The 26,883-nt window shown below is 40.1% G+C and overlaps 3 protein-coding genes across 4 annotated transcripts in view; 1 reads left to right on the forward strand and 2 right to left on the reverse strand.

Annotated features, from left to right (window-relative positions):
• The window catches only part of rnft2 (ring finger protein, transmembrane 2), a 20,063-nt gene extending 10,052 nt beyond the window's left edge, over positions 1-10,011 (reverse strand). Inside the window, exons 1-6 of the mRNA XM_050050648.1 lie at positions 9,872-10,011; positions 9,663-9,740; positions 7,609-8,123; positions 7,414-7,490; positions 6,008-6,108; positions 5,523-5,676 (exon numbers count right to left, since the gene is read on the reverse strand). Coding sequence (XP_049906605.1) covers positions 5,523-5,676; positions 6,008-6,108; positions 7,414-7,490; positions 7,609-8,123; positions 9,663-9,709 — 894 coding nt within the window. The 5' untranslated portion in view covers positions 9,710-9,740; positions 9,872-10,011. The remainder of the gene's footprint in view (positions 1-5,522; positions 5,677-6,007; positions 6,109-7,413; positions 7,491-7,608; positions 8,124-9,662; positions 9,741-9,871) is intronic.
• Positions 10,012-10,059: 48 nt separating this feature from the next.
• spring1 (SREBF pathway regulator in golgi 1) lies at positions 10,060-14,230 on the forward strand. The gene is made up of 5 exons (XM_050050670.1): positions 10,060-10,765; positions 12,425-12,581; positions 12,663-12,814; positions 13,086-13,199; positions 13,696-14,230. Exons 1-5 carry the CDS (start codon positions 10,670-10,672, stop codon positions 13,777-13,779), a joined length of 603 nt encoding a protein of 200 aa, XP_049906627.1. The 5' UTR covers positions 10,060-10,669; the 3' UTR covers positions 13,780-14,230.
• A 1,834-nt stretch (positions 14,231-16,064) lies between these two features.
• Positions 16,065-26,764, reverse strand: LOC126394073 (uncharacterized). Of its 2 annotated transcripts, none has more exons than XM_050050658.1 (3): positions 26,128-26,764; positions 19,581-19,738; positions 16,065-18,203 (listed from the first exon to the last, which is right to left on the reverse strand). In XM_050050658.1, the coding sequence occupies exons 1-3, from the start codon at positions 26,258-26,260 to the stop codon at positions 17,733-17,735; spliced, it is 762 nt and encodes a 253-aa protein (XP_049906615.1). In that variant the 5' UTR covers positions 26,261-26,764; the 3' UTR covers positions 16,065-17,732. The 2 variants fall into 2 exon arrangements, with proteins under 2 accessions (XP_049906615.1, XP_049906616.1); XM_050050659.1 differs by lacking the exon at positions 26,128-26,764 and adding an exon at positions 19,868-19,946.
• Between the last annotated feature and the right edge of the window lie 119 nt (positions 26,765-26,883).

Below are 26,883 nucleotides of genomic sequence, written 5' to 3' on the forward strand. Positions count from 1 at the left end.
CTGTTATACATCATTTTAGTGTAAATTTATCATTTTTTTTCGCTGTGAAAACATTGGACTACCGACAAGTGCTTGGCCTTCTCGGAAAGCTACAGTTCCGCTGTTTCACGTGATATGCGTGGCTTCTCACTATGACGCACGGTCGCGGAGAAAATCCACAGAGAAGAATGGGTGTGAATTTGGACGCACTATGCGTCATTCGGGCCCATAGGGTTAAGAGACTTTCACGTTTTGTTCTACGACATAAAATCCCTCAGTAAATACCCCACTAGGGATGCACCGATCCGATATCTAGTTCAAATATCGGCCCCGATATCATCAAAATAGATGGATCGGGTATCGGAAAATGCAACCTATACCTGAGGCGATCCTTTCCCTTTAAATCTATTGCGACGCGAGCTACGTCATACGTCATGGAGCGAAGAAGAGAATCTGCTGTGTGGAGGTATTTCACACTATTTCAACTGCTGTTGCACAATTGTTGCATTAATCTGTTTCATCTTGTTTCATTTTATCTTAGGAAAGAACTGTGTAGTCATCAATGCCTGATGCCTCTAGTCTTTTCTGTTCTACATGTAAAGTTATATAGCTTTTTAGGTCAACCATGGTATCGGAACGGTACCAGGTATCGGCTGATACTCAAAGCCACAGCATCCGTTGCTAACAAATGGCTGAATGGGAGTGCAGAACGTCATCATGCCGCGCCGCGCCAAACACGGCCTCACAGTCTTGTTATGGTGGTGGCATTAGTGCATGCGAACATAGTGTAATTTAGAAGATGAAGAAGAAGATAGACTTTATAAACCCTGAGGGAAAATTTGATTTCTTCACTCTGTTCTCACACACACAGGCCTGAAACACACACATATGCACAGACAAGACCTATACGTGCATTAAATGGAGAGACGTCAGAGTGAGGGGACTGCCCACAGATAGGCGCCCCAAGCAGCCGGGGGATTGGTGCCTTGCTCAAGGGCACTTTGGAAGCGACCAGGAGGTGAACTGGCACGTCTCCAGATATCACAATATATTGCCCAGCTTTAGTTGATATCCACCTTTCCTTTCTATCCACCCTGCACCACGTTCTCCTGCTATTTATTCTAAAGAAACTTGAGGCGAAATGCCGCACGTACAGTGGGTCCACTATTTGTTCCCTTTGTGTTTTTGGTCATTGGTCAAACTACATAAGCACTTATAAGACATCACCCTGACTCTTACAGCTTGGGCAGAGGTTTAATAGGTACAGACTGTCCTTTGTTCCATTTGCTACTGTATTTTTTGTTTTCTTTTTCCATTATAAACCTGGATGTCTTCTTCTTTCCTTTCCTGTGATTCATGGTAACAGTGTAGGAGATATGGATGCTGTGCTGTGTGTAATGTATTGAATGTATTATTTGTGTATATTGACCATCAGGGACACTAAACTTATTTTTATCTTGAATCTGTGATGGTCATTTTTCACTTCACATTTTGTAAACAATTATTCAGGCATTAAGTATTTAAAAAGAAATGAAAACAAATCAGTTATTTAAAAAGAAAAAAAAAATCATTTCTTGTAGCCCTATTTGACTCGTGACTACTGTACAGCTTTGAGATTAAATCTTGCTCGAGGCCGACAGAACAGACATGTAGAGCAGCACCAAGTAGAGCAAAAAATAAACCACAGATCAATATTACAAACACCAAATCTAGGAACTACTGCATGTGCCTCACAGACACTTCTTGCACAGCAATAAAATACTCTCTCACACACACACACACACACACACACACACAGGCAAAACACAATTAATAAGATCCACACACAACCAGCAGATACGAGCCCTCTAAGCCTTCACATCAAAGCCGTCATGGAACTTCTGTATGCGTGCCTGCTGTCACTTGTGCAGACTTGCGCTGACTGCAGTGATTATGTCGGATCATTAGTGTAGCTGGGGTTGGATGCAGTAATGAAGCAGACAGGCTGATTGTGTGACTTCATGGAGTTCAGAATAGACTGAACTGTTTGGCTTCTGCAGTAGACGGCAGTGGTGATAAAATCTGGGGCTCCCAAAAACTCAACATGTGTCCTGTGAAAGCTGCCAGATTCTGTGTCTTTGTGTATGTGTATTGTACATATGTGTGTGTGTGTGTGTGTGTGTGTGTGTGTGTGTGTGTGTGTGTGTGTGTGCATACGTGTGTGGAGGGTACAGGTAATGGTCCAGCTCCAGGGAGGGATGACCTCACCCGTGCAACCCCCTCGAGGGCAAATTTGCTCAGTTGCTGGCTGCCGTGGTTCTGATAGGCCTGTAGGTCTGTTTATCAGTGGAAAATGTAATCCTAATACTTTGTAACCCCCCCTCCTCCTCCTCCTCCCCCCATCTAACACACAAACACACACCAGGAATATGAGCTGCGCCTGTATGGAAATCAAAGTCTATCTGAGTGTGTGTGTGTGTGAGTGTGTTTGCAGTCATATTCTGTAGCCTCAGGCCAGACTAACCGCGCACACAGACACCCACGTTGCACGAGCTCACCTAAGGAGTACCATTTAAAACCTTATGAATACAAAACAGTTTCACACTGTGACCCTTTAGCACTTTCTTCACTCAGCGGAGTATTTCATCATAGTAGAGCAGATTTTCTTCTTTTTTTTAAATTATCTACCAAGTTTCACAACTTTGACAGTGAACTTCCTGTAACTTAATCATCGTCTACGCCACGTTATGGAAACTGAAGCTCAGATTAGACGCCCTAATAGTGTTTCATACAGGATTTTCCTGGTCTACATGCTCAGTAATGTGTTTAAAGGACTAATCCGCACCTGCATGCTCCTATAGTGTAACAGCTGCAAGAAGGTGAAATGTTACAGTCACATGATATAACCTAATTTAGGTTAGTTAGGTTTTAAACTAACAGCTGAAATATGTTGGGCACAGATGCGGAGAGTCACAGTCAGGTCGGATTGGGGGTTTTTCGCTGCTACACAGACTCTGAAGCTGGCAGCAACCACACGCTACTGAGACACTCTGTGTGTATTGAGTTTTGTTAGTTGGTGTTTGGAAGTGTGGGCTAATTTAACTGGTACTGAATTAATTAACTGTATTGTTTAACAACAGGATGCATTGATTTAATTGATTTATTTTAATGTGAAATGGGAAAAACACCCACAAGTTGCTCTGCTGCTTCGCACTGCCTCTGGTACGATGAGTTATTAATTTTTATTAGTTTTAAGCAGATTATACTCGTTTTCTTTACACAGTTTTATGAAGTTTTTACCTGTTGTAGGGCCGCTGAGCCACACGCAGAGAAGAAAAAATTGACCAGCCAGGTAAAAAACGATGCCCGTGCTGGCATTCGAGGCTTCCATGATCAGTGTGGCAGCTTCAGCTGATTATAATGGACGTGCTCTGCTGCAGGCATGCAGCAACAGACATGTTTTGCCACATCTGTGTCCCCTGTATTTCAGACTTAACGTTAAAAGTGGGGCAGAAAGCTGTCAGCATTTATCCTAACTGCTGTATCGTCGGCCACAGGACTTGCTTAAGTTTCTTGAAGATGTTCACCTCTCATCCAAGAGGCTTCTTCAGTTCGAGAACTGAGGATGTTTGAAAGTATCCAAGAGGTGAAACGTCTTCAAGAAAATCAAGCAAGTCCAGTTGCCAAAGATATAGCACTTAAAATTACCATGACCTGGATGACTGAGAATCTTCACCAACACCACCAACATGTCAGCATTTATTGCAGTTTGGGCAAACATCAAATGCACCCAATTATGCCTGCATTTAACAAATATTTCAATTATTTATTCATATGATAGTTATTATTTTCATTTTTTAATTGCTATCTTTAAAATGTGGCCGACACAGTGGAGCAGTGGTTAGCATTGTTGCCTCACAGCAAGAGGGTTCCTGATTTGAACCCAGGCTGGGGGAGCCCTTCTGTGCAGGGTTTGCATGTTCTCAACATGTCGGCGTGGGTTTTCTCCGGGTACTCCAGCTTCCTCCCACAGTCCAAAGACATGCAGGTTAATTGGTGACTCTAAATTGTCCGTAAGTGTGAATGTGAGTGTGAATGGTTATCTGTCTCTATGTGTCAGCCCTGTGATAGTCTGGTGACCTGTCCAGGGTGAACCCTGCCTCTTGCCCAATGTCAGCTGGGATAGGCTCCAGCCCCTCCGGTGACCCCCAACAGGATACTTGGTTATGGACACGGAATGAATGAATGAATCTTTAAAATGGCACAAAGTATTAAAATACTGATCGCACATTCACGGAGCACAAGATGATATTTTGGATATTTTTTGTCTGACTGTTAGAACCCACAACAGTCCAAAACTCATAGAAATTCTGTTTACAGTGATATAAAAAAAAGAGGAGAGCTGCAAAGTTCAGTGTTGTAATATTTAAGCTTTGTCTGGTCTCAAGATGTCGGTCTCGTCTAGGAATCGACTGCAATTTCACTCAGCCTTGACTCGCTCTCAGACAAAAAGAATTCTGAATTTTATTTCAAGAACACGACTGCAGGGATCTCACCAAACTTCCTGCATGTTTTCTGATTTATTTGTTGAAAAAATACTCTGATATATCTCTTGTATGCTTCACTCCTCAGCAGATGCTTTTTATATCGTTTGGCACTGTTACTTAAACTACACTGGACCTACACTGTCATCCTCCACACTACAGGGGATACCTAAATCAGCTTAGCCAGTCTCTGTACATTTCCTGTAACCTTGCTATTTACTGTATAGTCTCTTTATTTGTTTGATGCTGCCTTTATGTTGTTGTAGGAGGTGATGAAGGTTGGGGAAGGATATAATGCCCACTATTTTCATTCCTATTTTCTTATATTTAGCTACTCGTTTTATTTGTCATGTCCGAGCTGCTTCGTTCTGTGTTTAATATGAAAAATGTAATAAATATGTTCTTTAAAAAACTGCGAATCTCCTGCTTTTTCTACTAATCTAAAATTTGATTTTTTGTTACTATTAACGGCTGTCGCCCCTCCCCACCCCCCTTCACATACAGTCCAACAAAGTGAACGCAGGAGACAAGGAGAAGCAGCTGCGGGGCTGTCTGGGAGCAGATAAAATTTGGCTACCTAGACACAAAGAGTTCATCTGCAAAACAATATCCCACAGAAAGCACACAGCAGGATGTAAATTCTGCGAATGCAACACTGACTGACACAGCTGGAAGCATACAGAGAGGTAAGCTAAGAGCAAGTGATGTTTGCAAAGCTAGCTATGTTAGCAATCTGCGTCTCTGTGTCCTGCAGTGTGGGACTCGCACTGGTCTGGTCTTGGTTAGGACTTGGTCTCGGTTTACGTGGTCTTGGCTACCAGCAAATCCTCATTTTAGAGGAGCTAGTCCTGCATGTTTTTGTTTTGGCACATTACAACTGTATCTTGAGATGTACAGTTACATGTTACAGTTATCGTTATGGACACAGTGTAAGCTGTAATTAGATGTTAAAATTAATCCATTAAAGTCACATTTTCTGAGGACACACTGAGGGTCAGAGGGATGAAGTGGATTTCTTACCCTGGATTTGAAGGCCAGCAGAATCTTGGGCAAAAAAAGGACAAAGCATTTCAGGCCGATGGTGAAGTATTTAAGGACGAAGTCAGTGATGCCCACCGCCCAGATCAGATCAAAGAAGTCAAAGCTGTTGAGGTTGGGCTTAGCAAATATGAGGCTGAAAGAAAAAGAAAAAGATGAGTTCCTATAGAGAGGTCTGGAGTTTTCACTTGAGATGGTAGAAAGACAAGCAACAGAATGGCAAATGTTTAACGTAATGTAAAAAACACTTTGGAACAAAAATAATGAAATAAACACAAAATACTCACAGGACAAGACCAGACAAGAAGAGGAACGCTCCCTAAAGGAAATGGAAGTGAAAATAAAATGGCTTACACGACACAAAATGAATGAAAAAACCTAAAAGTGAACCGTAGAGTGAAACAAAAACATAAGATGGCAAGCAAAGAAACACACAGCTACTGTAAAAACACCTGCTGGTGCACTACCTGTTGTGCAGCTCCTCGTGACTAAATGTGTAGTAGATATACACTATGTTGCCTGCAAGGAACAGGACGATCCACAGAGCGACGAACACAGAACGTTCTGCCTGGTGACATCAGACACACACAACTATTTTAGCAACATCACAATATATATTTCTTTACATCTAAAATTGTAATTCAGCTCCATTTTTGCAATAATGTCACACGTTAACAGAATGTCTAGGGCTTAAAAGAAAAAAGATCAATGCTTTTATGTACACATTTTTTGGGGGGCATATGATTTAAATGACAAGCCAGAAAAGTTTCAGTCGTACTGGGAGGAGATATTCAATATCCCTCTGCCATGGAGACAGGTGTATGATCTAATTTATAAAGCTGTGACGATTCCATGTCGCAATATTTTCAATTAAAAAGTCTATACAAAATACTGCCGACAAGAAAAATGCTTTCTGGTTGAGGTATGTTGTTTCTGTAAATCTGAAATTGAAGATATGTCGCAATCATTTTGGTTCTGTCCTCATGTGGCAACTTGTTGGACGACTATCAAAAGGTGGCTGGCATCGAGTTCGATGTGCCCTCAAAAATGATGCTCCGTGAATTAAGAAATGGCTGTCCTAGCATTTTAAATACTATTATATTATTAGGAAAGAGATTTATTTTTTAATTTAAAGGAAAAAAAGCAAGTTTCCTTTCCTTTATTTATGTTAGAGGACATTATTGCCACAAAGCAGGGGGAATTAAATGACTATGAAAAAAGATGGAATAGATTAAGGCCAAGTTCAGAAGAAGGATGATATGACATCATAAATTAGTTGCTTTCAGTTGTTTGTTTGGTTGATGATTTGTTTTTTTGTGTGTCTCTGAAGTTTTTTTCCCCCGTCCTTTTACTACCACATGTCTATGTCGGTGGTTTATGATGTGCCAGACTCCATTGAGAAAACTAACTGTGGCATTAACAAAGGCTAGTTTGGATTCACCAAAGTCTCACAACAACACAAACAAACAAACGGATCAAGGCAGCGGTAGACCAGCAGCTGCTGTGTTCAGTGCGCTAAAATTACTGTTTTTGTCAACGGAGTCTGGTGGCGAGAGCAAATACAAAACTGATTGCTTAGCTTCCATGTCAGCTATACTGCCTGCTTCTCCAAACTGGAGGCTTGTCAACTGAAATCTACTGTAGGTAATACACTGACTATGATAAATACACCATACAACCCCATTTCAAAGAATCAGAACTATCCCTTTAATATAGGCATGAGTGAAAAGCTTAGCCTGAATTTCATCTAAGACTATGTGTGTATAAGAATCAGCACTGGTTTCAGCTAACATTGGAACATATCAAATGTTGTAACTGTCTTTTTAAATCCTACATCAGTGCAGCAGTTACTACAGTGTAGTTTTTCTTTTACCCGTAATGACACTTGGTGCCTGAACGTGGAATTGGCATAGGCGAATGTGCTGGCCATGCCCACACACACAGCAATACCTGCAGGAGAGAGGTGCGACATCATCACTAAACAACACCTTATATAAATAATCCTTTTATGTAACTACTGCATTGTTAGATATTGTTAGCAGCACTGTTAATCCACGGGCTGGTGTACCTAGTTTATGCTGAAAGCAGACTTTAGCTAGCAGGATGAGGATAAAGGGGAAGCCCCTCTGCAGCCATGTCACGACAGCCTTCAGCTCAGACAGGGCCGGGGCCGGGGTGGACGGCTCCTCCTGGGCCTCCTCCCTGGAGCTGTGCCTCTCCGAGCCGGCCGCCGTGGTGGCCTGCTGGAGCAAAGAGGAGGTCCTGTGCTGCAGGGGCTGGTGGTGGAAGTGGTGGTGGTGGTGATGGTGGTGCGGGGGTGGTCGAGGTAGGAAAGATCCACCCTCCGTGCGGTGGGGGCCTCCTTCTTCTCTGGATGATGCCGTCATCTGGATAAAAACTTCAGGGGGTGAACCCAGGACGAGGCCGGCTGCCTGGAATTGGGCAGAGGAGACAGAACCGGAGGGGACGCCCACCAGGCCGGAGAAGATCTGCTGGGGTGAGGCGGGCGAGTCGGGCTTCAGGCAGTCGAACACACCACCCTCATCCAGACTGCTCTCTGATCCCAGAGTTTGGCTTCGGCTCCTGAGTGGGCAAAAAGTGCGGATGCAAAACTATTTAGTCTGGAAGATGACTGTGCTTTATTTTTCATATTCCACTCACATAATATTTTCATATGCAATATTTTGTTGATATGTCATGTTAAGTGATCTGGAAATTTACAAGATTATATCTCTGATTGGGACGAGCTTGATAAGAGATATCTCTGCTACATCCTACTCCTACACAGTTGTAAATCAGAGCACAGCGCTACACTGTGTCAACACGTAACATTCACTACATGGACAAAAGTATGTGGACACCCAAATATAAAACCTGTAAATGATTGTTGGATATCTCATTTCAACACCATGGGCATTACTCTGCTGCTGTAACAACCTCCTGCTCTGGGAAGACTCCAACCAGGCTTTCCACCAACATGGAACCAGTTCTGTTCCAATTCCTGCACCTTATTTTGAGATGTTAAGAGCATTTTGACCAAAGATAGATTACTTCGGACCCAAAAAGTTGGTTCTCAGCTAGAACCAAAAGAATAGCAGGTTTTCCTTGACCTGAAGTGCGACCCAAGACGACATCAGTGGGTGTGTATTCTACAGGTTGGAAAGAGAGGACGGAGAAGGGTACGAGGGAGAAGTCAAGTGAGAGACTGTCAATGAACAAGTGCTATTGTCTCATTTATAGTCGATTTATGCTTGTTTTAAGGGTACAAACAAATATCTGTGATGACAAAACAAAAGTTCACAGGTAATCATTGTGATTCGTGATTTTTCTACTACTGTTTCCTTCTCTTGTGCATTGTTCAACACCCTCCGTTGACGGGACATCCTTGATTACAATTGTTCAGCACAAAACTGTAGGAAACACGGGCTGGTTCACTAGATAGCACCAAGGCTCCAACAACCCTGAACAGAACCAGTTCAACATCGGCTCTGCTTTCGAGCGATGGCGAAGACTGATGCAGCTTCATCCTGAGCTAAAAAGGGACGAGATGGTCGCAGAGTGTCTGCTGGACAGGTATTTTTAGTTTTCCTCTGATGTAACATAGGCTATAGCGTTATATATGACTCCTCTTCTCTTCTACTCTTGTCTTGGCGTGTTACACTTGCCTTCCTAATCCGTGTATCTAACGTTACCTTGCCAACGCCTACGTCTATCATAGATGTAACAAGGACTTAACGGTAATGGAGGAGGGAGGTGGAGTTGCAGGAGGAGGGGATTGGACTTTGGAGGGAGGCGGGAGTTGCGAATGTTCCAATTTTTTCTAAGTGCTGTGAAATTGCAGTTTTCCAGTATTTGTATTAAGGTGTTGAAGGTTACCATGCAATGGTTTCACTGGTCCAGCCCACTCTAGATCAAATTGTGCTGTATGTGGCCCATGAATTGACATGACTTTGACACTCTTGCTCTAAAATATCCAGAAGCAGTATGGTTTGCTTTGCAGAAACAAAGAGGCCTTGCCAAAACCACAACAAGCAGCCCCAGGTATTTGGATAGAGGGGTCCACATACATTTGGCTGTAGTGTGTGAAGGTAACACACAGCTCTTGAGAGCTATTCATCCCACCTTTCAGAGGGCATGCCATCCGTGTTGCTGCTGTGTCTCCTCTGCATGGCATACCGCTCATCACCACATGGTCCAGCCCTGCAAAAGCAAACCAACATCAACAGTGTATCAGACAGAGGCCGGCTAACAGCTCATATCTTTAACCTTTCTGCTTTGTGTGTGTTTTATACGCCACACTGTAATGTAAAAAACAATGTAGAAGACTTTACCTGAATTAGTTCAGTGAATTCCCCCTCAGCTCTGGCCATATTTACCGTTATTGTCAGGTTAGCTTGAGGCTGATGCTGCTGCAAAAGATGCTCCGACGGTCCGGCTCTTAAAAACTTCCTGTATGACGTCACCGGTTTCGTCTCTTCCACCAATCAGCGTCCACCTTCCCAGCGCACCACATCCGTGCTGGAAATTTGTTTTGCTGCTGGTGTATGTCAGGTTTCGCTGGATAAACATCACAGTTTGAGCTTTTTTAGACGTAATGTTGGACATTATAGTATCGTTTCCTTCAAAGGAGAAGAAACAGCGTCACTAGGCAGCTTTACAGCGCATTAGTACCTTTTAAATCATCAGTTTGTAGCTTATCTGAGCGAGAAAGCTAATGCTAACGACAGCTAGCTAGCAGGCTAACAAAGCAGGCTTTTATGATGAAACACCGTTAACTAGCTTACGTGCCCACCAGTTTACAGCCGTGTCAGAGCATAATTGATATTTACAGCCACTGTAGCGTATGTGTGAGTGACTTAACCCTGCAGCATGGGTTAGCTAATGCGTCTAGGCTCTGAAAATAAAACGTCTTCGCTCGTAGGTACTCGTGTGTCGATCACATTGCTGTCAAAGCTAGCTAACGTCACCTCAGAGCACGGATTTACAGTTTTTGAGTAAGTCATCATCACGCAGGCACACATTGATAGATATATATTACTGGATACTTCAGTCAGGGGATTGATAACCCACCGGAGGTTTGATGTGTTGGACCGTCACTGTCACCGGAGTCTCCCCAGGAAAGCCATGCTATGATGGTGCTACGGCGGTTACTGAGAAAGCGCTGGGTGCTGGGAGTAGTCTTCGGACTGTCTCTCATCTACTTTCTCACCAGCACACTAAAACAGGTACAGAAACTCACGACACTAAAGCAAATGGTGTTAACTTCTGCAGCAGGAGTAGGCTGTCTTGGTAAGACAGTTAGTACATATGCTTTATAATTACAAAAGGGCGCAATAGAAATTCCAATTAATGAAACAACCGGATGTATATGTCTGTTTTTGGCTTATACAAGAATTCACATGACAAATCAAGGTGCTTCTGCACATTCATGCAACAATCTTGCAAACTAAACATTGCCCTGAAGCAGCCCTGCTCATTAACTTGCAATATTTTCCTCGATACATGAGATATCGTCAAAGAAATGGTACAGCAAAATCAACCAGTGAAAGGGTCAGTGTCTTGAGGATACAAGGACATTTCACATGTGGACAAGAGAGGACAACCCGCTCTAAACAGCTGCCGTCACAGCTGCTTACAGCCCAACACAGGGTGTCTACAGGTCCTGCAATATTTCAATTTTATTTATAAAGCCCAATATCACAAATCACAATTTGCCTCAGAGGGCTTTACAGCATACGACATCCCTCTGTCCTTGGACCCTCACATAAGGAAAAACTCCCCTAACATACCCTTTAATGGGGAAAAATGGTAGAAACCTCAGGAAGAGCAACTGAGGAGGGATCCCTCCAACAGGACGGACAGACGTGCAATAGATGCGTGTGTACAGAACAGATCAACATAATAAATTAACAGTAATCTGAGTTAGAAGAGTTAGAGAGCAATGCAGGTCAGACAGTAACAACAGTAGCTACGATAGCACTGATTTTAGTAATAATGATAATATAGTATTTTGGTAGCATAGATAAGTAAATATTAGTATATACTTATAGAACTTTTAGTCCTTAAAAACTCTTAAACTGTCTTGAATTAAGATTCAGTGGGTCTTAAATATTTTCTGTCACATTACCGCAAAAATTTCTCCAACCTGACAGCCCCAGTGACTTCTTAAAATCACTGGAGAGATCGGAGAATTGCAGTAATAACTAGTGATGAGATTATGTTTTCTTTCTTACATTAAACAGTTATCATTTTCCCTCACTGCCCATTTTGAACTGACATCAGTGTGTTTACTTGGAAAGAGTACTTACACGTGTGTCACACACATACATGTTTATAATGTGTATTTCTATTGCAGGTTTGGTTTTAAATTTCATATAAGATGGTATTAAAAAGGTCTCATGAAGTCTTAGATTTAACTTGGTTATATTTGTAGACACCCTGCTACAGACATATGTAAAGTATTTGTTTTGTCCAATCAATAATCTAAAACCCAAAGACTGAACCCATGCATTTATTAGCGTGCCATTATTTTTTGTCTTTAACTTATAATCTAATCAGCTCAGCTATATCTGATTTAAGTCAGAAATTTTCCACTTATAGACACCTTATTTAGGCAAAGGTCTTGTACGGCTGCTGTAAGAAAAGATCCAACATGTTAGGACTTCTCTTAATTTGTTCAATGAAGAAAAACATTTTAAGTTCCCAAAATAAGACTAAAAAAACAATAGTTTATGTGCCAGCACTATTATTGGGGAGAAGAACTTTTTCAATTTCTAGCTCCACTGCATCTTCTCAGTTTATATCGCATCGTTTTTCTGACTCTATTCTGAACTTAAAATTGTTTTGATGATATTTTGTGACCTTCTCCTGTGTGAATTTTTCAGGAGGAGCGAACTATACGAGACCGCACGCTCTTAGAAGTTAGAGATTCAGACCACCGCATCCCCTGGAAAGTCCGTTTCAACTTGGGCAACAGCAGCAGACAGATTACTCAGTGCAGAAACTCCATCCAGGGCAAGACGCTGCTCACAGACGAACTTGGTGAGTACTCACCACCATACAAACAAAGATAACACGTCTTTTTGCCTTTCATCAACGTCTGTCTGTGTTAATGTTTTACAGGTTACGTCTGTGAGAGGAAAGACTTGCTGGTGAATGGCTGCTGTAACGTCAATGCTCCCAGCTCCAGACAGTACATTTGTAAAAGCTGCCTGGCCAACGGCTGCTGCAGCATCTACGAGTATTGCGTGTCTTGCTGCCTCCAGCCTGATAAGGTAATCTGTCACATCAAGGTTGCTCAGGGACTTGGGTTGTTACTGTCATGTAAAAAAGCTCAACTGCTCAAGTCACAACTTGCAAGGCTGCTGCACATATACATTTTAATGGATTATATGAAATACAAGAATTAAGATAGTCTATCGCTCAAAGTTGCATTTTAAATACATCAGGAGCCATGAGGGGAATAAAGAACAGGTTGAGCAGATTGAAATCTGTACTGATGTGTTTTACTCATGCTCACTTTCTTATCTGTGTACTCTTCTTCAGCAACCTCTCCTCGAGCGCTTCCTGAATCGTGCAGCTGAAGGTTTCCAGAATCTCTTCACTGCCGTGGAGGATCATTTCGAGCTGTGCCTGGCCAAGTGTAGGACCTCTTCACAAGTACGTTAGGAGATAAACATTCAACTCTGACACACCACAATGCTATCTTTCTAAATAATGATTTCTAGCGCAGTCATTTTGAAACTAAGCAGGATGAGTGAAAAGGGTGATCCCTGAGATACGCAACCTGTTGACAATGAGAATAATATTTTGCTCACATAATATTCATCAGTGTACTTGTTGGACACTGTCAGAGTTAGATAGAAGATATGCATTTTCATTAATGTTTCACTATGAATCACTGCAATTGTCTCCTCTGTGTTGAACGTCAGAAAGTGGCTACAGGGAGTTTTGGCTGTTCTCATTATGAGTATTATTATATTTGTTTATCATACAAGGATTCTCTAGAGATAAAAAGACACGCTCACCTTCATTCTGCCCTGGCTTTGACCTTTCTCCCCGCTATCAATTGCTTACAAAACTCAGAATTTGAACATTTTTTTAATTGTTAGTTGCTTGAATTAATTATTTTCTTTATTTTTTTCCTCTCACGCAGAGTGTTCAACATGAAAACACGTACCGAAACCCTCAAGCAAAGTACTGCTACGGCGAGAGTCCTCCAGAGCTCCTTCCTGTATGAGCAAGTTTCATCGTAGGGTCTAGGAAGTACAGGAGCAGCAGCGCCCCTGTTAGTACACCCAAAGGTGCTTGAAGAAGAGACTCTCTGCAAATGAACTGCTGTCTTGGACAGTTTTGCGTTATGGTGACAAAGAGACGGACACATCCAAGACCAACCTCACAAAATGGACTTAATGCTGTATGTGATTTGATTATTTTACACTTCATAAGTGCATAGAACGCTTCATACATTCATCCGTGATGATCATCAGGTCTACATTAGCAGGCAGCTCATCCATCATGATTCGCTTCGGACTGGTTCATGTCATTAAAAATAGGCTTCATTTTTGAAAAGAATTTAACAGCTGTTTCATGTTTTGTTGAATTATTTTTTAAACAGCTAAGAATGTGTCATTACTTTTGTGTGTAGTGCATGCATACCAAACTGCTATTTAATAAAAGTGACTGTGAAATGAAACGAGTTACAGTTTGTGCTTTGTCTGAATCAGGGTGTGTAGAGGTCCTTAAAAAGTCCTAAGTTCAATGTTACAACAATAAGGCCTTAAGAGTCATTAAATAGTCTTAACTTTTAATTTGTGAGGTTTTAACTACTACAACTACCGTTTTATGCAAAAGTCCACATTTCTAATGTTACAAATCTTAGAAAAACTAAACCACTGTCATTTTGCTTCATACTTGCACTTACCTGTTGGCAAAATATAGACTGACTTACTCTAATGACTACATTCATACATAACACTTACCTCTGCAAAAGACCACACGTACTACTTGCCTGCAATGCTTAAATAAGTAAAACAAACCAAAACTCTGTCCTAAATTTGGTTAAAAGGTGTCTTGAACAGATCTTAAAAAGCATTACATTTAAATGTCTGATACCTGTACACACCCTGTGAATGCTGACGTTCAGTTTTCTTTAATTTCTTCGACATTTTTATGTGTTGTTAAATGTGTAAAGAGGAGTTCAACACTAGTTTATCCACAACAAAGGGGATCGGCATCCATGGGACTATGGTCCAATACAAGCTCTGACTAAGCGTACTGAACAAATCAGTGACTGGACATGCCACAAATTTCTGCAGTTAAAGACAAATCTGAGATAACTGCTTCTGGAGCCAAGGAGTGACAATTAAAAGTCAGTGTTCAGCTTCAATTTTAAAAGCCACAGACCAAGCCAGAAAAGTTGGTGTAGTCATGGACTTACACCTGAATTTTAAATGGTGAATGGACCTGCACTTGTATAGCGCCTTTCAAGTCATCTGACCACTTAAAGCACTTTTTACACTACGAGTCACATTCACCCATTCACACACATTCACACACTGGTGGCCGAGGCTACCATACAAGGTGCCACCTGCTACTCAGTTTTTTAACATTTGGGGTTCTTGCTCAAGGATACTTCGACATGCAGACTGGAGGAGCAGAGGATCGAGCCGCTGATCGTCTGATTAGTGGACGACCCGCTCTACCTCTGAGCCACAGCCACCCCAATTTCAATTTCAACAGCCACATTAAGACAATTACAAAGTCAGCCTACTATCACTTTAAGAACATCTCAAGGATTAAAGCACTGATGTCTCAGCAGGATGTGAAAACACTCGTCCACGCATTTATCTTCAGTAGATTCGATTACTGTAACAGTGTCTTTAACGGTCTCACAAAAAAATTGATCAAACAGCTGCTGCTCGAGTCCCCACTAAGACCAAGAAAGTGGATAACATCACTCCAGTTCTGAGGTCTTTACACTGACTTCCTGTCACTCAGAGAATCAGCGCTGAGTGGTTTAGGGCCCAAATACATTCCTGACCTTCTGCTACACTGAACCATCCAGACAGGTCGGCTTTGTGTCCCCAGAGTTAAGACTAAACATGGAAATCAGCGTTTAGTTTTCATGAACCACATATCTGGATCAAACTCCCTGTCTGCTGCTGCCTTTTATTAGATATCTGTTACACTGAATTGTGACTTTTATGTTTGTATTTTACACCTGTCGTTGTATATTTTAGCCTTTTTTTATTTTAAATTCTCTAGCTTTGTAATGCTGTTTTTGATTGTATTTAAATGTGCTTTTATAATGTGTCTTTTGCACTTTCTCTTGATGCTTTTGATATTTTATGTAGAGCATTTTGAATTGCCTTGTTGCTGAAATGTGCCGTATAAATAACCGTGCTTTGCCTAAAATGTTAAAACCACCAAAGTCCCAACGAAAAGCACAAATTTTAAGCTTGTTAAAGAAAATGTATGGGCTGAATGTGCAAGAGAAAAGGGAAATAGTACTGTATAATAAAGCAGTTGTTGTATTTTATTAGCCAAAATGAATATTACATTAATGGTACAAACAGATGGTACAGTCAAAGCATTCAAAAAGCTGTGTTTTGTTAAAAAAAAAAAAAAATCAGGCTTGTTTAAAGCTCATTCAGAGCCACCAAACACTGGAACTTCTAATTGAATATTAATTGATCACTTCATTTGAGGAGGACAAGACCCACATTAATCTTTGTTATAGTGTTGTTGTTCCCTCGCATCACTTTGACGGGACTTTGACAGACTTATCTGCCTCACTGTGCACTGTCCATCTGTCCGCAATTTCCAGTACAGTGATTGGAGTCCAAACTGGTGGCTCTCTGTAGGTGATTCTTATCAGCTTCTCTTTCTACCTCAGGCAACGTAGCACCGCTCACAGGGGATAGATGGCCAGAGCAAAACAATTAATCATCATGAAGGCTGAGAAAACAAACTGTCGCAATCAGGAATTGTATTAATTTGGCACGTTGATTAATTACTGTCACGGGGGAACGCTGTCAGTTGCTTAAAAGTAGCAAGTTTATTTGAACAAAGACATTTTGGGTATAGTTTGACATTTTGGGAAATGTGCTTTCTAGCTTGCTGAGAGTTTGATGAGACTAGTGCTCACTTTATTCTCAGCAAGAGAGCAAATAAGCCTATTTCCCAAAATGTTGTACTACACTTATAAACACTTAAAAAAAAGTGAAAATTCTGATTTAATCAGCGTTTTTTATTATCTATAACTATTTGTTTAAAAGAAGCACTTCTGGAAAATTGTTTTAAAATCTATTCATTTAAATTCTATAAAAAGTTAGACACAATTTTTTCAAATGTTAAAATGCTGTATACATTACAAATGAGCATTAAAGGCACAGTTCACCCCAAAATCAAAAACACATATTTTTCTTCTTACCCATAGTGCTATTTATCAGTCTATATTATTTTGATGTGAGTTGCCCAGTGTTGGAGATATCGGCCCTAGAGATGTCTGCCTTTTCTACAGTATAACAGAACTAGATGGCACTCGGCTTGTGGTGCTCAAAGCGCCAAATAAATACATTTGAAAAACTCAACAGCAATGTCTCTTTCCAGAAATCATGACCCAGTTACTCGAGATAATCTACAGACCTTGTTGTGAGCAGTTTCATGTAGGAACTATTTTCTTTCTACCAAACCACACCCACGGAACACATCACTTTGCAGAAGGAAGTGTGCATCTACTCACGGACGAGCGGCTCATGCTCATGACAGCACAAGATGTAAACATTAATGGCGTCCACTTCAGCTGAGCTGTAACGTTAGCTAGCTCAGCGGTGCTAGGTAAACTAGCAGTAGATGCACTTTTCCTTCTGCACGGTGATATGGTTAGTGTGTGTACAAAGAAAATAGTTCCTACATGCTCACAAGTTATGTTGATTATCTTGAGTATCTGGGCCATGATTTCCGGAAGGAGACATTACAGTTGAGGTTTTCAAATGCTGACTACGGCTGATATCTCCAACACTCTGCAACTCATACAAAATCTATCTAGACTGATAAATAATGCTACAGGTGAGAGGAACAATACATATTTTGGATTTTGGGGTGAACTGACCCGTAAACAAATCTTCAGAAATTCCTTTACCACTAACGAAAAGCTGCTGTAAACTGCGTCTGCATCGCATATTGAGATTACAAGAGATATCCACTCCCCGCTAAGTGCTTTTTGTGTGTTGCCTCCGGACCTTTATGCTTTATCTTACTTTTCCCTTTGACCTTTGGAATGTGGACCACCTTACTCTCCAACCAGGCCAGATAGTCCCTGGCTGTCTTCAGCAGAGTGTGACTCCACTGCTTCCTATCAAACGTGTGCTTGGGCATAGTGGGTGGGGCTGGCTTCTCTGAGCACGCGCCTCCGAGAACGTCCTTCACACATGCTGTGAGCATGTTGACCTTGGAGATGGCGTTCTTGAGCTTCTCGTGGAGTGAAACATCAGTGGGATTGAGGTTGTTCTTCTGGTCATCCAGGACTTTCCCCAGGCCTTGAGCCATGAAGAGGAGGCTGCACTGAACTTTGGACCCATCGGCAGAAGAGTCCTGGTGAACCTTGAGCTGAGGGAAGCCTGGAGACCAAGTGCCGAGATGTTCCCCATTGGCTTTGTCCTGGAAGAGAAAACCAACAGTAATTCTACTGGAAGATTCATTTTGCTCATCACATAAAATATAAAGTCTGCAATCCAACCATCAGTCTCCTCTCCAAGGGGGGACCCCTGTGGCGAAAATAATTGGAGGTCTTTAAGAGGCTGTGGCACGCTCATTTTTTAAGCTAGCATGAACAAAGTAGTATCTTGTGAAACCAGACAACCTAAGGCATAGATTGGTACCAACCATGTCGGCATATCTTGTAGGGCATGTGGCTAAATAAAGCTCCAAACTTTGGCTAAATTGTGGCGACAGAACAACTGGTATGACCATTTTCAAAGGGGTCCCTTGAACTTTTACCTCAAGGTATCTGAAAGAAAATGGGTTCTCTGGGTACCAATGAGTCTCCCCTAAACTTGAGAAGGCTTGTTACCAGTAAATATTTTGTTCCTCACTATCAATTTGCTCCTTTGAATTAAAGCACAGCCTGGTCTTGCCTAACATGTAGATACATAACACCTAAAATAAAATAAGAAACCAAAGTATATCAGAGTGTGGTTCCTTAACTCTCCATATTAACATTGTTTTAAACCAGCCTCTAAACTTAGACAGCCTAAATGAATTCCTGAATTTCAGTTAGGGCTTTTAGTTTTGGTGTGGGCCCCATCTGGTTGCCAGACTATCACAGGGCTGACACATAGAGACAGACAACCACTCACATTCACACCTACAGGTATTTTAGAGTCACCAGTTAACCTGTGGGAGGAAGCCGGAGCACCCGGAGAAAACCACGTTGACACAGGGACAACATAAAAGCATAGAGGGGCTCCCCCACACCAGGAACCCTCTTGCTGTGAGGTGACAATGCTAACCACTGCACCACCGTGCCGATCATGCTTCTGTTTTATTTAATCGCTTTATGAAGCACTTTCACAACATTTTATTTTTTTTAAATGATAACTGATTTATCTGATTTATGGAGAACGTGGTGGTGGTGTGCTCGAGGACTGTCTTTATCATACGAGTGCTCTTGAGGAATTAAAAAGAACGTCAGGCAGAACAAATACACTCGATTTGAACAATTCAATCTGTTCCTGCTTCATTCATGATTTATCTTTACAGCTAGATTTACGTTTCAGATTAAAATGTACACGTCAGCTCAGCATTACAGATGTTGAGGAGTTGCATTTTTACATTATGATTAGTTTAATCAGTAAAATGCATCACTATAACATCTAAAGTCTATAACGCAGACTACAATGTGCTTCACCTCCACCAACTACAAACTTGAGGAAGAAATTCCACTGTGAAGACTGTTCTCATGACACACACACACACACACACACACACACACACACACACACACACACACACACAAAGCAGTGTTATGATACTTACAAAACCTTTCAAGCTCTCTTCGACAAGACTTTTGGTGAGGGCGGTCAGCTCTTTCGGTTTGCATGAATCACCTGCTGCATGTTTCTTTAGAGCATGTCCTGCACTGTCTGAGCTTTGCAGCAGAATCACCATCCAGGTGCACAGCGTTGTCAGAAAACCTGCAAGTGCAATAGGACAATAAAAATGTTTTAAATCCATCATATGAAAAAAAAAAAAAAAAAAAAAAGTACTTTCTGATACACCTTTATGAATGAATGCAGTTAAGTGAGTTCCATGGCATACTTTACCTGCTCTGTATTTCATTCTGACTCCGCTCAAGTTATCAGACATGACAAGGACCGATTCCTATGTGCAATCACAATCAGGCAAGATCATATTTATATTTGCAAACCTCTCAAAGGAGGCGTGTGAAAGCAGTTCTGAAGATAAACTTCCCCTCTCTCTATCTAAGCCGTATCCTTTGATGAAAAAAAGGAAAGCGGCAAACTAACCAAGATTGGGTTCCTTTGACAGGTCAAAACCTTGTGCGGTACTTTTTTTGTCACTTCCACCTAAGGAAACGCTGCAAAGCATTGATAGAGATAATTGGCATTTACGCATCTGTCACACAGGTTTACTCACTTGATGACACCTTGTGTTCTTGCATGCTGAGTAACATGCACAGAAATTCTGCAAATAAATAAAAGAGAAAAATCCACTCTGTTCTTAGGCCTAATTTAAATTAATTTCCCTGCAGAACTTTGGTTTGGGAAATTATTTTGGTTCCTTTATAAAGAATAAATACATACTTTTATCACTGGCTTTTATTCACCTTGCATGATGAAAACACAGCAGTGGATTTGTATTTTGCACAAGCAATTGTTTTTACTCTGGGACCAACACCAAAGACAAATATCTGTTATTTCTACATAATTTCAGGTTAAACACCGACAAACAACACTCTTTAATATACGTCAGCGCATTTTGGTGATGACATATGTACGTAATGATTCATTCCTTCTCTGATCCCCCTCACGCAATACTTCCTGTGTGCAGACGTGACGCTAACCACACAATATCCTCTCATGTCAACCCGGTTCAGTCCAGTTCAACCCTGCACATGCTTTTCTTCTTCTTTTTTTTTTTTTACTCTTCATTACCAGTTTGATGTGGTTGATATTACACAAGCAAGGACTGTTGGGGGTTGTTTCAATTCTTAGAACTTAAGTTTTGGTTTTTGTTGTTGTTATGAAAACCTTTTTGCTCTTTTGAGGAAAAGAAACTCAAGACAGAATCCTGAAGAATTGTTTATTAGGCTTCGTCAGAATACCACAAAGTAGTCATCAGAAATACTCAGCAGACGCAAAATAAAAGGGATATATACATATATATATCACACTTAAATTTCACATTTGAGCATATTCTATAAACATATTTATTGACCATTTTGTTAATTCATGTAAATGTAAAATGCACTGTAGAGTTGCCGCCCCATATAAAAGATCATTATGGAGGAATTATTTTCAAATTCAGCTTATAAAAACTGCTAATTAAGAAATTTCAGAGGAAATAAATTCGGACACATGGTTTTCAAAGTAAAATATTTAAATGCTATGAATTAATCAGTGTCTCTTAAAAGTGAAATTCTTGTGTCTCTTATTGCTTCTATAGATTATAGATGTTGCATGCCACTGAAAAACTTAAAGGCAGCTGTTGAAGAACGAGACCAAAGTTTAGGAGTCTTTGAAGCTATTAAAAACTATTAACAAAACAGAGGCTTAAATTAACACTGTGAAATTCAAAAATAACTCAAAAATACTTTTCTCCACTGACTTGAATGTCCTTTTGCCCTCTCAGCCTCACTTAACTGGAGCATACCACCTGCTCAGGCAAGCATGTCGTTGAGCTACATATATACAAGGCATCAAACGATACAAAATAATGTACAAATTTTTTTTTCAGCTTTCTCAGTTATGACAGACATCACAAATGAGCCACTGGCACACACACACACATCCATGAGTACACCGTCTTTAACAGAAGATAATTTACGATACAACAGTTGGACCCTTCCTTCCATAACTTGACAGAGCCCAGTCCCTCTGCTGATTTCACTACCTGCATCAACGGGGAATAAATAAAACAAACAATACAAGTACAGAACTTACACTTATGCTACATTAGCTAACTAATAAATTACTAATTGAAGACATTTAACTGAAATACATAATGTTATACTTTTTATTTGAAGCGCATTGAGTTTACGTCTGTCGTATGAAATAGATAAATATTACATTGTATAAATAGTCTTTACAATAACTTAATAATATCATCATCATCGTTTTCATCAACACTTTAAAAAATATAAATAATAAATAAAATAAAATACAAAATAAATACCTATGTTATAAATATATCAGTTATTGAAAGGTCGGATGTAGGATTTAGGGGCATTTGATGACAGAAATATAAAATATTATAACTATATTTATAATAAATAATATTCATAGCTATGTTTTCATTCATTTATGATCACCTAGAAATGAGAATCGTGTTTTTGTTACCTTAGAATGACTCATTTATATCTACATACAGAGCGGGTCCTCTTCCCTGGAGTCTGCCATGTTGTTTCTACAGTAGCCCACAGTGGACAAATCAAACACTAGCTCGAGACTGTAGTTCTTCTACAGGCTTGGCAGATGGAAGACAACTTCACTACTAAACAACATTAAATCCTACATACTGGACCTTTAAGATAAATTGCACTTTGCTGGTCATAGATTTAATTCACATTCATGTTTAGAATAAATAAATATCCATAAATAACAATAACAAAAATAAACACAGTGTAAAGCAAGGCCATTATTTTCAAAGGGTAGCATGGCTGTGCTCTCATGGAGTCATAATGGTGCATGCTACACTGATTTTCCACCAGGTTTTGCAGCCAAACAAACTAAATTAAAGTGTAACACCAAATACTCTCCACACACACATCCAGTGGGATCCTGCATTGACTTGAGGCAGATGTTTTGGCAATGACTTATTATAACTGTGAAGAAGAACGAAGGAAAAGAACATTTTCTGTCACTGTAAATTTCCAGTTCTGTAGAGCTACTTTCTGATAACACTGGGGCTTTGGTAAATAAATAAATACATAAATAAATAAAAATCCTAAGCATGGCATAATATACCAGAGAGTCATTGTCTCAGTCTATTTGTCACAGACTGACGTTGCCTCTGAAAGTACCTGCTCCACTTGTATAAGCCAGTCCCTCAGGCTGACTAGGACAGCCCGTCCATATTGTTTTTTTGCATAGTCATGACTTTGGGACAGCTGTGGGGGGGCTGCTGTTGTCGGCAAAGAGTTGATGTGTATGAGAATAGCCTCCATTCTACGTGAATGGTTGAAGAGGCTTCCTTTCACTTGTGACAGGGACTTCACAACAGATTCCTGATATTTTTGTACCTTTGAAATGTGCAAATAAAAAATCCCATTCTTGATGTAGATGTCCTGCAGCTTCTCAGAAATGTTGGTACCAGATACTGTGGAGGTGGGAACATCATCTCGATTGGACCCGATCTTGACATCATTTTTTTCGTCCTGTAAAAAAAAAAAAAAAAAAAAAAAAAGAGGAGGTGAGGTTTAAATGAATTCACCATAAAAAGGGCAGAGTGAAGACGATGGTTGTAAAATACACATTTTTATAAACTGACATGAAAGTCAAGTTGACTTGAAATAGAAATTTCATCAGAAATTTCAGTAAAAGAGAAATCCGTCTTAATCTGTCGGTTCAGGCAAAATTAAATGTGTAGACAAAAAATGTATATAATATATAAATAGATAATAATAATAATATATATGATACAAAAATAAAAAACAAAAATATTGATACAAAGATAACAATTAAATGTATAAAAAAATTATGTTTATTTTAGGTTTAAATGGTAGCTGAAGGTGATGTTTTCTGTTGCAGTATGAAGTAAAGTTATAATACTTAAGATAATCATGTTTTTTATAATAGAAATAGTCAGCATTTTTCAGCATTAGCCATTTAATTTACCTACATTCTGCAAATACCTTTCTACATATTAGTTTTCACGGTAAGTGGCGGAGTCCGCCACACTCATGCTGGATTCAAATAAGGACTTTGCAGGTAATCCAATGTTACAGTGTTTTTATTTTAATCTCAATGACATCAGCGTCACTCACACCAAACATTTCATCCTACTACTACTTCACATTAAAAGCATTCAACTAGCCAAACACTGGGCAGGTAAAACAATTCGCTGGACTTCCTGCCGATTAAAAATGCGACTGTTAAATGATTGTTAAATATCCTGCTGTTGAGCTTTTAAAACTGTTATTGACTGACATCTTTTTTTAAACATCAGTTTGTTTGGCTGCGCTGTAAACCGATACTCCAGTTGCTCTTTTGTTGTGTTTCTGACAAAGTATGTGCTAAAGGAGTGTTTGCTATAGTATAAAACTGTTACCATGGTAAATACTGATGTCACCAAATTTACAATTTCAAAGTTTAGTGCAGCTTTAAACTGACCTTCTCTGTGGAAAGGTGTGTGAATCTACAAAGAGGGATGCCCATGCTTTTGCTGATTCTTCAGGGGATTTGCTGCACGTCTATTTTTGTGATTGCTTTATGAGTGACTGGGATGGGCTAATGATGTCTACAGTGTCAAGCCCAACAGTGTTAGCGTTACGAAAGCCCATAAAGTCACATTTACAGTAGAAGGCAGCAGGGGAGGATAAAATTCTAACAAGAAATAGCTGGAAGGTCACTTTGTCTGCAAGTTCTCTCAGATATCAAGTCACAAGTTTTGGACCAGTGGATACACTGAACTGTTTTAGTCCCTAGTAGCCTGGGTTTCGTGCATGATAAGAACAAACTATGTACAGGGAATATACATAAAGAAAATGACAGAATCACTGGGTGGTACTTACATATTCAACCAGTGTATTGTTTACTTCATCTTTCAGCTGATCTAAAATATTCTTGGTGCTGTTCACGTCACAGTTGGTCTGAGTTGGAGCAGGAACCACAGGCCTCCACTGGACTCCCAGCAGCATCAAGATAAGTACTAAGAAAAGATTATGTGGACATAGGTGACTCAAAATGCAGCACAGAGTGTAAGATAAAAGGAATCTGCTTCTTTTAGCATGGATTCCTCTTTGGATTTGACCTAAATAAGATCACTCTCTGCTGGTATCCAAATATATATCAACCTGCACATTTACACTACTACTCAAACAAATAAATGCACAGAAAAGTCTGTACCAAAGCTTGCTTGTAACATAAGTCATATAAAAGGTATATAAAGTGCTACATTTTGGACATTAAACCCAAGAAGTTAAATACTAAACTGCACTTTCAGACACATCAAATAACATTAATCTTTTCTTAAATTGTGGAAATAAATATTATAAAGATATTTACCATAGCGCCTTAGAAGTCTGTTGAGTGCACAATCCATAGTGACAGCAGTCAGTGATTGGTTACTGTTCAGCAGCTCTTGATAACAAACGACGTTATAAACAGCAAGGTGCAACGTTGCAAAAATAATTTTCAACTGGTGCAATGGGCTATATATACAGTATTTTCAGTGCTCAGTCATCTATACCCACCCACACTGACACACACAACAAAACCTCCAACCCTACAAGGAATCACAAAATTCCATGATGACATTTTCTTTAACGGCGTCACTCATGCTATGACAGCATGTGTCGCTTGTCTCAGCCCCTTTGGTTTGAGCAGAGGAGTGACTTGTGTGCTCCTCAGATAATATCTTGGAAACAAGGTTCACACTCAAAAATGGAAATAAAATGTATAATACATCATATACAATCAAAGGTCATTAGCTTTAGAATTATAAGCATATTCAGTGATGCACTATTTGACTGACAGCTTTCAGGCATCTGAGAATGAAAACAATAATGAAACAAAATGATGAAATATGCAAAATCGACACCCTGTTTTGAGTAATTCAGTGATGATTTGTCCTCTCACTCTCTGTGACAAGGGGTCATAACTTAAAGTGAACACAAGTCAGAAAAGTTGGGAAGTCTCAACTGTTGAAAAAAGGTCATCTTTAAGTCATTTATTGACATCACATAATCACTGAATAAATTTCAATTGAGACTTTTTTTTTATTATCAGTATCTCTTTTAATGCATGGTTTGTGTCACCTTACAGTATACAGTATAGAAACACAAATGCTGCTTCAGTAGGCTTTTCTTTATCAAACTAGTCATTCCAGTAATGCAACACAAAATGAGTACATATTCATTATACGTACATGTAAATCAATTGAGACTTTTGATTTTGCCCAACAAGTGCAATTTTATCTGTAGGAAAAAACTGCTGGCAAAGCAGTTCATAGCTGTCTCTTACACTTAACAGATATGGTTGATACATTTCAGTGGTTTTGTCATTTGAAACGGCTACTCCAGCTAAATCTTATCGCAGGTGAATGCTCTGTCATAGCTGGATCTTCGTGCATCCTTCAGCAAATCATAATCAGTGGATTTAACATACAGCAAATTTTATCTTACCTTGCTGACGACAGCTTTTCAGATCAGCGGCTCGGTCTTCTGGCACGCCCCAAGGTTCCATTATGGGTCTCATTTTGTTTGCTTTGCACATACTTCCCCTTGGACATAAAATCAGTTTGAAGGTGCATCTCATTTCTATGTGGATGAGATTCAATTAGCGTTCTCATTTCAACATCACAACACAAACAAAGTGATGTTTTAAAATATATTCCATGAAAGATGTCCGTCCACTTATTTCCTGCAGGTAAACACATTGGTTGCAGATGAGATTTTGCCCTTGACAACCTGTTCTCAAAGCTGAGGGAATGTTTTGGGTTTGTTTCATCTTCATTTAGGTTTGTTCGTCAGTTCGTCGTCATCAGCATCTACAGCTACGATGGACATGCTTTTTTTAGGCTTTTATTCCATTAAGAGAGGGCTAGTTATACCTCACCCCTGACTAAATACCAGAGGTGATGACACCTTTGGGGTGTTGGCTCTCAAGACTTCCTTTGAAAGCTGGGTGAGACTAAATGTGACAGGGAAGTTCTGGGAAAGTAACTGTAACTATTACTGTCACTCACTTGTTCAGTTCCTATTTAACAATAAGTGACCTGTCATCCTAACTTCATAACTTTGACTTGTGAGTGATCAGTAACACATTGTAAGGCTTGATCTGTCAGTCATGAGGTAGTAAATATTTGTTGGAGAATGCAGTTGTGCAATGTGTTGAATTTATGCCTGACAAAAATGTTACTGGGTCATGCTGAGACATCA

Source organism: Epinephelus moara, chromosome 8 (assembly GCF_006386435.1).
Source record: "Epinephelus moara isolate mb chromosome 8, YSFRI_EMoa_1.0, whole genome shotgun sequence".
Taxonomy (NCBI): Eukaryota; Metazoa; Chordata; class Actinopteri; order Perciformes; family Serranidae; genus Epinephelus; species Epinephelus moara.